This window comes from Bradysia coprophila, chromosome II, assembly GCF_014529535.1.
Source record: "Bradysia coprophila strain Holo2 chromosome II, BU_Bcop_v1, whole genome shotgun sequence".
In the NCBI taxonomy this organism is placed as follows: Eukaryota; Metazoa; Arthropoda; class Insecta; order Diptera; family Sciaridae; genus Bradysia; species Bradysia coprophila.
This window is the reverse complement of record NC_050735.1, coordinates 5,064,988-5,075,939: the sequence shown is the minus strand read 5'-3', so window position 1 is coordinate 5,075,939 and position 10,952 is coordinate 5,064,988. Positions and strand designations below refer to the sequence as shown.

Genomic DNA, 10,952 nt, shown 5'->3' with positions numbered 1-10,952 from the left:
GGTAGACTTTAGATAATTTTTATTGAACGGTGATATCTGAGATGATAAGCTATGCCTTGCTCTTGCAACGAAAAATGAGGTCGTTTTTTGTATTACATACCTTTTGAACCAGAAATAATTTGTCCAATTTGTCATATTATTACCTTTGATTAAGTTTCCACTGTAAGTGGTACCTGTTGTCCGTTCACAATCTCTCTTTCATTGTTTCATACAAGTACATCATGCGATAGATTTCAATTAAAAATGAATGTGCATGCATTTTACATGTATGTGCCTCAGAGATAAAAAGCTTAATTCATTTTTGCTTTAAATGGAAATTTTAGCATTTTGTTCAATGCGTTCAAAGCTTTTAGAGTCGTTCCAGGAAACCTTTGATACTTTACAAACTTTTACGAGTTTTTTTTGTTTGATGAATTTTAATTTACAAAAGAAATTACCTTCAGTTCACTCTTTACATACTGACTATAAAGCCATACGGTGATCACAAATTCAATTCCAAATTTATAGACCATCTATCTTTGAAACTTTTATATTACAAATGAATTCCAGAGACAGAAACTGAAACATTATTTAAGCGTAAGTGGACACTGGCCTCACGAGTTCCTTTTGTATTCCAGATGTATAGGTATTTCATGATGAAATTTTAATTACACATGAATATCGCTTTTTATATGTAATTCTTCAATCAAACGATGCTCATTTCTAACTTCATTATATTATAAGTGGAATTATGTGGAAAAGAGCGCATATCACAAAGAACAAAATTTCAAATGCGAGACCCGTAACACGATCAATGAGTAACACTTACCCTGAAAGTTAGAAAACATGATAGTTTTTCCATACTAAGTCGTAAGCGAAAATAAAGCGAGGAAGAAGAAGTAGATAAAATCATGTTCCTATTACGTGGGTGTTTTGCGCACATGATGTGTCGCCCAACTCGCTTCGCTCGTATCAGCACATCGCTCGTGTTATATCTCATATCTAGTGCGGAAGAAACACCATTAAGACAGCACCATTAACACCATTAACAGGGAAATTGCTAATTTTAAACACATTGCATGACGTACAGAGTAATCTAACAACAAGTTTCAGTGGAACTGTGTCACTACAAATAATTGACATATGACGCCAATTAAAGTGTAAAAGACGTCAGCAATCAGTGTAAATATTGCATAAGACCCTCGACATAACCCCTGTTCATTGTAGTGTTCTATTGCTCTCTGTTATACACTATCAATATACTTACTAATGATAATATTGAATAAACAACAGCGTTGCGAAAATTGCTTTACATATTTGCCAATATTATAAATAAATTCATTTTAAATTATAGAGATGAATTGTATTTAATTGAGACCACCAGTGATTGGTCATTGGCGCCGTTATTAACTACTATCATCACAGCTTTTTTAGCTAGAGCACTCATTATAAAAGATGAATACAGAAATCAACGTCGCAGATAAATGTGTGCCATATAGATGCTACATTTTTATATACAATGTGTAATAAACGAGTAAACCCGCTTTCCACGTTTGATGTATACGCTATACACATAGCTTCTTGTTGACATTCTGCGCGCCAAGTTTTTTTTTGTTCTTTTTATATTTAAAAATAAACTGAAGCGAAGCCACAATTTAAAATAATTTAAATATTTGTCATTCCATATAGGCAAAATTGACGGTTGTGTGAAATTTAAATATATATGATTATGAGGCCCGGGTTCACATTTTTTAAGTGTACCATAATATACGCTTAAAAGCGAATAAAAAAGTTTGCCAATTTCAATTCAAATCAATTGATGATTTTGATTAATATGAGCACAATAATTATTCAGAAAATTACAAGTAGAAATTTGTCTGACGGAAATGTTGTTCGTTTTCTTCAATTTATATTTAACATTGGCCGTTTGATTATTTTTAAGAATTTCTCTGTGACGCCAGAAATAGGTCATGGTTAAGGTCAAATTTGATATAATGATGATAGTCGCGTTTATGATGTGCGAAATTCAGCGTCTTTGTTAAATACTTTAATTTAGAAAACGTGTTCTCAGTTCTCACTCATATGATTTCATTTAACGACCGACAGACAGCTTTTTGTACCCAATCAGTTTGCGTGTTCAGAAAAAAAAACTTGAACTTGAACGTGAAGTAAAGTACTGTATGTAAAGGTTTTAATGCTATTTTATCTCGATGAGTTTACTGTCTGTATCAGTTAGGTATAATATAAGCGTTCCGACTTATAAGGGAATAAGGGATTTCATTTAATCGCGATACACTTATCTATTGTTGAACTGAAAAATCTTTTACTTCATTTGTTTAAACATAGAAATTACTTTTAAATAATGTTCTGCTTCCTACTAATTTGTAGCAAAAGGTCGTATTGTCCGGCTTAATAGGCATGGTACATGTTGTTAACAGACGGTTTTTTGAGTGCTAAAACTTGTTTGATACACTGTTCAGTTTTAGTACCCTGTTTAGAGAACCAACCATGCTTGAAGTACTGGTTCAATCCATTTGTTCATTCACTGATTTACCCAAAATTTAAATTCTGAAACGCATTTACCACGGGAAAAATAAAGTAGTTCAGGACATACTAAGTTCACTGCGCTACAAATGGCTCATACCAACGCACTTAAAGAGTGAAGCCGATAGCTACCAATTAGAGTACTATTTTGTATGAAAAGTTTGGTTTACAGTTGTGTGATACACTGTCAAGTTTCAGGACTCTATTTTTGGGTACCACTTATGTTTGACGTACATAAATTTTATGTTAAAAATGTTCAAGATTTTGAATGGTCTATTTTTCAAGCATTTTTTAGTTATTTTTCACGAACTTTGCACTCACCTATAGAATCCTATGGTGCGACAGAATTAACATTCAAAATTATGACGTGTGAATACACTGAAAATTGCGTTAAATGGCAAGTAAATATCAAATAGGTGAGGCACGATTTTTCGTCATCACGTCCCCCTCGATCTGCTATTATCTTTGCAAACGTTGAACGATGACTTGGCTAGCTTTTTGTATTTTTTTTTTAAATTATGACCTATAAATAACGGAATTTTATTGTTTAGCACATCCTTTCGTATGTGATAATAAACTGAAAATATCTATTGACGTTTCTGCGTGTCATGTGGAACTGAATTTTTGATTGACATAGCTCAAGATCGAACTGATTGCCGATACTGATTGCTGCACTTACCGATAATATTGCGACTTACTGAGAATTTTCTAATCTAGTCGTATTAACTTTATCGATTACATCTTATTGTTTCCACAACAATGATTGAATGTAAGTCATCAGTTCAATTTTCTTTTTTTTTGAATTTTACCAATATCATGAGTCCATATTTTTATTGAAATGAGAAATGAATCAGAACTCTTTAATTCTTTATTCGGTTAGTTATTAATAAGTGATGAGTAGTTATTTATTTTAGATCATTTTCATTTCATGCCTCGTTCTAATATCTGATGGTAAGTTAGGTATTGCATCGATTTTTTTTTTCAAAGATGACATAACGTTCGAATGAAGCAGCAACGATTTGCATGTGCATTATACCTTCGATTGAGTTTCAACTTTGAGTGTTGCCTACATTTCGATTTATAATCTCTTTTTCATTATGTCATAGATGTAAAGTGCATCATGGGATAGGTTTCGATAGAAAACATTATGTGCATACATTACATGTGACTACAGATACAAAGCTTAATTCAATTTTGCTTTTAAATGGAAATTTTTGCATTTTTTTCGAAATATGTTCAAAGCTTTTATAATGGTTCCAGGAAACCTTTGATACCCTTTTTTACAACTTTTACGAGTTTTTTGTTTGATGAGTTTTAACTGTTACAAAAGAAATTAGCTTCACTCTTTCACATACTGACTATTATTGCATCGATTTTCGCATGTTATGCAAAGCTATCAGCGAAAAATGCTTTTAGAAAAATTCAATACCAAATAATAGACCATCTAGTGAATGCTCTTTCTACCCAGCACTACTCCGATTCAGTTATCTACCTTATACTATAGTGGACTAACACAAGGGAAAATAGAAAATGGTAAGGTTAAAAGAAACCTAAAAGAAACTAACGTATTTTTTTCGTTAATCTTTCACAGCCTGTTTCACTATCGGATCTATTACTTCATTTAATGTAAGAATCAGTGATTTTGACTTCAAATCATTCACTTCATTTTTTTGAAAATGCATTTTGCTAAATGAGACGCCATTAGTCCTTAATTCTTGAAGTCGTTTTCGATAACAGATGATAGCCGTTGAAGAATGCATATACCCACTGGATATTTGCAAAATAAATGCACCATTTCTTTCCGATATTATAATCGGTTTTCTTGAGTGAACATAAGGCCACCAAATTTTGATACATGTACACTTGCATGTACTGTGTGTTAAGAGGGATCGATGCTTAGCTAAAATTGTAGCCTACATTTACCAATGAACGTCAACACAAGGTATGGTCGAATGTCAAACTTTGTATGTAGCGGAGGACATAGCGATTTCATATAAACAAACTCACCTCCCATGAGAGGTGAGTTTGTTAATATGAAATCGCTATGTCCTCCGGTTTGTATGAACAGACCATACCTGGTTTATAATTTCATTGACATTTACGTGTCTCGTATTTCACTTTTGATATCTTTTCCTCAGAATCAGTTTGTTCAGCTCTGAGAAAAGTCAGCAGTTTAACGAAATTTTCATAAATTGCTCTGTTTTCTCAGAGCTGACAAAACTGCTACAACCAAATCTGTTGTCTGTTGAAAGTTAACACATTCGTGGTCGTTATTGCGGTCCTATATTTTTGAAAAAGGAAAGGATTCTAGTAGAAAGATATCATCAAAAGTAAACAAAAATGTATGCTTTTCAGCAAGCATCGATGTACTCCATCAAGAAAGCGTGAAACAAATCGATCAAAATAAATATTTTCTTTAAACAATGTGAGATGTAGCTTGCAGAGCCTATTTTCGAGGAACAAATTTTTATTAATTTCTCAAAAAGGACAATAGGGGATGGAATTTGTTTATGTATTGTCCGTTGACAAGTGGATCGCCACCGGTTTTGAGGGGGTTTTGATTTTTGTTTTTTACATGTTGCCACACATTGTTGACAAATTCAAGATTTTTTATTTACGAAGGTTACGCTGATTGCTTAGTGAAAAAGGACTTCACCTAGCACAAATTAAACGACCTTAGACATATTTGACATTGCAATGTGAGCAACATAGCGAAAATTAATTTCAAAACCCCCCGAAACCCCGTGCTTCCACCTACATAAAAAACACGAACCGAACGAGCCAATCTCAATTTATTGCGTCTTGAAAATTGGCTCTGTAAGGGACTTACAGTCAGTATTTCACAATCTGAAATTCACAGGAGTCATACTCCCAAATTCAAGAAAATATCTGAAAATGATATTATGAAATATAGATCATCTTCAAGGCAGTTTGAAATGCCATCAACGAAAAAAAACTCATACAAATGAATGAATGAACGAAACATTTAACGAAACTTAAGTTAGGTCACGTGTGAAAGTACCGTATCTTGCAGATGATCTATGCCAATTAGATTATACTCCGCAAAAATTCAATTTTGTCTCTCACACGGAATTCTTTTTTGGTAAGAGGAAACTAAGCATTTAGTTCGCAACATTAAAATTACAGTAGTATAGATTTCTTCCATCGTACGGTAAAAACGAATTTTGACAGGCCGAAAACAACCGACCGTCATCCACAGAAGCAAACATAACCGCAACTTAAATAAATTTCTTCGTTAAAACTTCAAAGTGAGGTTGTGTTGGCTTCTCTGTGGATGACAATTGACATTTTGAACGACCTTGGAAGAAACCGCTATTGTTCACTCAGTTCATCCAGTTTTTACTGCATAGTTCAGTGTATTTGGTTTTGATGAAATGTCAAATAATCTCCATAGTAAATTTGTAATCTCAAACAAGTTTGTGTATTTCTGTCGTATTTCGCGTAAAAATATATGATCTAGCTTCAATTTCGGTCAGATAATATTTCCGAACGTGCTCATTCTAGTGTCAAAAACAGAATTTGGGACAAATTTTCTGAAATAATTTTAAAGTCGAATTTATTTGGTGAAACATTACTGTGAAAATGTGATTTTTAAAAGTAATGAAACCTGAATTTATGTCATTAGAAATTCCATGCAATACGTTTCTGCTAATTCAGTCGGTAAAATGTGAAGAATCATACAAAAAAGATGTTGCCATTCAGGTAAACAAAAATTCTTGACATGTCTGTTATGAAGATAGGCGTAGGTCACACTACAAAACTGAAATTATTTTGACCGTTATGGCCAGGTGAAGCAATGAACGTCAACACAAGGTATGGTCGAATGTCAAACTTTGTATGGCTACTCTCATGAGAGATAAGTTTGTTTATATTATATGAAATCGCTGTATCCTCCGTTCGTATGAACAGACCATACCTGGTTTATACTTTCAGTGAGATGAAGGTGTTTACTATCGCATTTGTAAGCAAATTCACCTTGCTTTAATTTAAAAAACGGCGAAAACGTTTTTATTCAAATGTGTGCACATTTCCGATTAAATAAAATAGTGATAAAGTCACCACTATTGAGGACCTTAACAATACCATCATTAGTTAAAGTTGAATGGCATAGGCTATTAACAATGAAAGTATAAACCAGGTATGGTCTGTTCATACAAACCGGAGGACATAGCGATTTCATATTAACAAACTCACCTCTCATGGGAGGTGAGTTTGTTTATATGAAATCGCTATGTCCTCCGCTACATACAAAGTTTGACATTCGACCATACCTTGTGTTGACGTTCATTGGCTAAGATATTCAAGAGTCGGAGTTTTCATTGTTAATGCTCAAATTTACTTTTTTCACTTGTATTGACTTGTTGTTTTTTGGTCCTTCTCGTGCTCCGACTGACGATGAATTTAGAATTATTTTTCTATTTAATTATAATATTTTGCTGTGAAACTATCTATTCATTTTACTTTGTTTTTTGTACTTTGTCTATGTGATGCTTGTCTAATCTGACCTTGCCTTTGAACCGTCAGCTGTACTAGCTAGACGTTAAAATAAAGTTGGAAAATGTATACTTACGCCTAGGAATCAATTGCCTTTTGACTACTTACATATATCTATGCGGCAATCGCTTCTCTAATGTATTCTTTACCAAAAATTCTTCGTCATCACAATTTTCTATTTCATGGTGCCCGTCGGTGCCAGCTTCCAGATTTCTCTTATTAATGAAGACAAAAACGTATGGATTCAATTTCTTATCAAATTTTTATTGCTTTAACAAATTTCAAGTAGAATATTAAATAGGAAATATTTCGTTTAAATATTGTAGTTGTATAGTTGATTTTCGTCTTTTATCGAGTCACTGGATAAAAAAATTACATTTTTATTTTTCTGAGTAGATTCCTTTTGTTTCGTAAAACGGCAAATAATTTAAAAAACAAAATTAATAATTAATTTTAGACATAAATCTATACATTAGCTAGAGGCGTATATCACTTATATAATTTAAATGTAACATTATGTATACTTTTCAAGCACATCCTTAACAAATAGATGAAGTGTGTGGTGTTGTCTTGTCTTTCAATATCTATTAGATCTAATGCGAATACAAGTACTAAGCAAAGTAGTGTCATCGTTCATTTTAATATCTTCCCTTTCCGACGAGATTGTGGTTGTCAGTACTACACTACTTAGGCAATGATCGATGACGCGGCGGCCTTGCTTTGACACTCAAAACACTATCCGAAAAATGTAAGTCACCATCAGTAAATAGAGGTACTGCTGAATCACATGGCCGTAATTCTCGGCCTCATGACCGGTCCGTTGATTTTGCCTTGCGCAACGACTTCCTCAACTTGTCCACCAATCGGGAATGGAATTTATTTAAACTGCTCTGGCTGTCATGGACATTCGGTTTCGGTACGGCACAACCGCCGGCAGTTTTCGCCGGACTGGACATCAGCGATGACTGTGAGTTTCTGGACGAGGCGCGGGACATTTGCGGTCTGGATGTGTTACGGTTTATCGACTGTATCGGTTGACTTCGATGTGACGGCGAAACGGCATTCATGTATTCGGATTCGGGCGATGTGGATAAACTGGGACATTCTGACCGGCATTCGGATACTTTTCGAGAACTGCATGCACTCGACTTCGAACACTCGGAAACGCGTCGTGAACGACTTGTTTTGTAGATGTCATAGTCTTTTTTCATAACCGGCACCATAAAAGCCATTTTTTTGGTGGGTGGGGAAAACGTTAGCGGTCACTAAACGGCAGTGTATTAATAGCGATTGATTGTCAATTTTAATGGTCAATAAAAACTCGAATTGTGTACAGTACGTCAGTGCGGTAATAAACGACGACCGTGTCTAAATATAAAGAGCTTGTTGTGAATATGCACAATTAAACCGATTATTTATTGTCAAGTGCGTCACCACGAAAGAATTCCAATTTTATATAGTCTTCAAACACATTGAACACGTACAACTTTTTGTGTAAATACACCGATAACCACGAATGATTATTGATTCAGATGATACAAGACAAGCCTCCAGCTCTTTTTTATATGGAAATGTGTTTGCTTATCAACTGATAAAATACTTTGTTGATAACGTCATGCGTTTTCACGTTCAATGTTTGTACATATAACAAATTCCAATATTGCACAATATTTCAACGAATGACAGACTTTGTGGATACACTTTTCACTTGCTTCAATACAATATGCTGGCACACTGTTAACGTAACACTGCTATGTAAAATTGCATAGACTTTCTTATGGAAATTTTCCAGAGAATCTGTCTAAAGTCACGTCACTACTCTATATTTGGAGTAATGTTTATCATTCATATGCCTTTGGCTTTCTAACACACTTCAAAAGTCCGGTTGATACTTTGATTACGCGAAATGATACCGCTGATTACTATTGCTGGAGCAATGTCTCTGAAGAATGTACTCGAACGAAATTTGTAAATTAATTCAAAAGTTTCATCATCACTGATAAATGTTCGAATGAGTGGACCGACTTCAACAAAATTTTCGCCTCAAATGTACATACGGTAGTGGGGTACCCAATATATTGGTGTAGATTTTATATGAGTTCATGTTGTACACAGTCTTTTATATACACGAAACACATTCATCCGCTAGTAGTTGTATTGTTGCGATGAGAGTGTATTCGTTACCGCGCCAAACCGTCGCAAACATATTGTATGGGTGATTCTTGTATAGATGTGTTCGAGTCGTCGAATGAAAGTTACGTGCCAATCTACGCGTAATAGTAAATTTTGCATTCATAATAAACGCCGTCAACAATGAACGTCAATTGAGGTGTTTAAGGTGGAAAACAGAAGCGTCTATTGTTGAACACAATCAAAAGCCACTTCAAACTATTTTGCGATTGAGAAAATTCATGCTGTTTCCACACAATCATATCCTTATTCCGCATTTTTGTTGGTGTGGTTTGATGAGTTATTTTGGAATTGCATCAACATCAACACTGATTATACAGATTGTTCAACTTCTAACCATTACACAATGTAATCAATGTTGAGGTAGGAAAGAGTAAGCTTGATGTAGTGGAAAGAACTTTACAAAACATTCTTTTATCTCATAATTTGTGATCTCTTCAGCGATTGTTTTGAGTTTTTTTGTTAGAGAAAAGTGGAAAACTGAAAAATCGTTACCAACACTTTTTTACTATCCAATTATCGTAGGAAAAGTTTGCTTTTAAATGTGATGAATTGGATTGTAGTGGAAGTTGCTGATGGGAACCATATTCAAAACGACGATAATAATTTCGATGGGAAAAACTCTTCAAGATTTTTAAAGCTTGTCAATAGTCAGTTAAAAGCAGGCCCGCACCGGCTTCTCTGATTTTTTTAAAAACCATTCTCTGAGTCGAAATCATCAAATAAATGTTTTTTTTTTAGAATGTCGTTTACAGGTCCTACATTTTGGTATTTTTGAATAGATTCTCGTCATTGCACAACGACCTATCTTACGATTTTTCGCGCAAGGATTCTAGCGACAAAAGATCGATCCCCATTGTGAATCTACTAATTATTTCGGTGGAGAAAAAAAAATGGTTTGACCCGAGTTACAGCGTCCTTAACGTCCTTAACGTTTGTTCGACATTTTTTGGTTTCTCGACTATATCCTCCGAACTTTTGGCCGGATTATTTCGATTATTACAATTCTCGGTCGAATACCGTGAAAATCGGTTGAGTAGTTACGCCAATGGGGTTTTGAACCAATTCGACGCAGAACGTTATTCTAAGCAAAAAATTGTTCTACGGTATGCCTCTAAAATGCACAGATTTTGTTTACAAAGTGCGACCCTAAATCGACCAAATTTTGTCTGCCGCCTGAAATGTTCCTGAGGCCGTTTCGAGTCTCGATGAAAATAAGTATTTGTAAGGTATTCTGCAGCAACAACTACATAGGTATCGACAATTATGATCAAAAAAAAATCTAAAAACATTGTCAAATCAAAAATATAGGGCCCTTATTTTGTAATTTTCTTACTGGCGACTGTACGTTTCGAAGTTTAGACGAACATATAAAAAGATCAGTGCATTTTAGAGACATATACCGTACAACAATTTTTTGTTTCGAATAATGTTTTACGTCGATTAAAAATAACTTATAAAAACTTCTATCCCCTATTGGTTAACGTATTTCTTTGTATTGTTTTTTTTTACACGAAGCTTGGGCCGGTAAAAATATTTACAAATATTCTGTCAACTCTGAAATCGCTCATCGACCGTCAGATATCCAGTGCGGTCCTGGTGTAACGTGACTATGATAACCGCACGGTGCATTTTCTCGTTATTTTTTGTAATAATTTATTTAGCTTTACATTTTGAAGCACCAAAAGTGCATTTTCTTCTATGTTTTACGAACGTTCGAAATC

At 34.3% G+C, this 10,952-nt stretch overlaps 1 protein-coding gene across 1 annotated transcript; it reads right to left on the bottom strand.

Annotated features, from left to right (window-relative positions):
• Positions 1-7,790: 7,790 nt before the first annotated feature.
• On the bottom strand, positions 7,791-9,109 carry LOC119068647. The gene has a single exon (XM_037172326.1). The coding sequence runs from the start codon at positions 8,268-8,270 to the stop codon at positions 7,845-7,847; it is 426 nt and encodes a 141-aa protein (XP_037028221.1). The 5' UTR covers positions 8,271-9,109; the 3' UTR covers positions 7,791-7,844.
• Positions 9,110-10,952: the final 1,843 nt, after the last annotated feature.

Excerpts from the sequence above, each read along its gene's own strand:
- LOC119068647 (XM_037172326.1), bottom strand. The coding sequence starts at position 8,270 with ATGGCTTTTATGGTGCCGGTTATGAAAAAAGACTATGACATCTACAAA.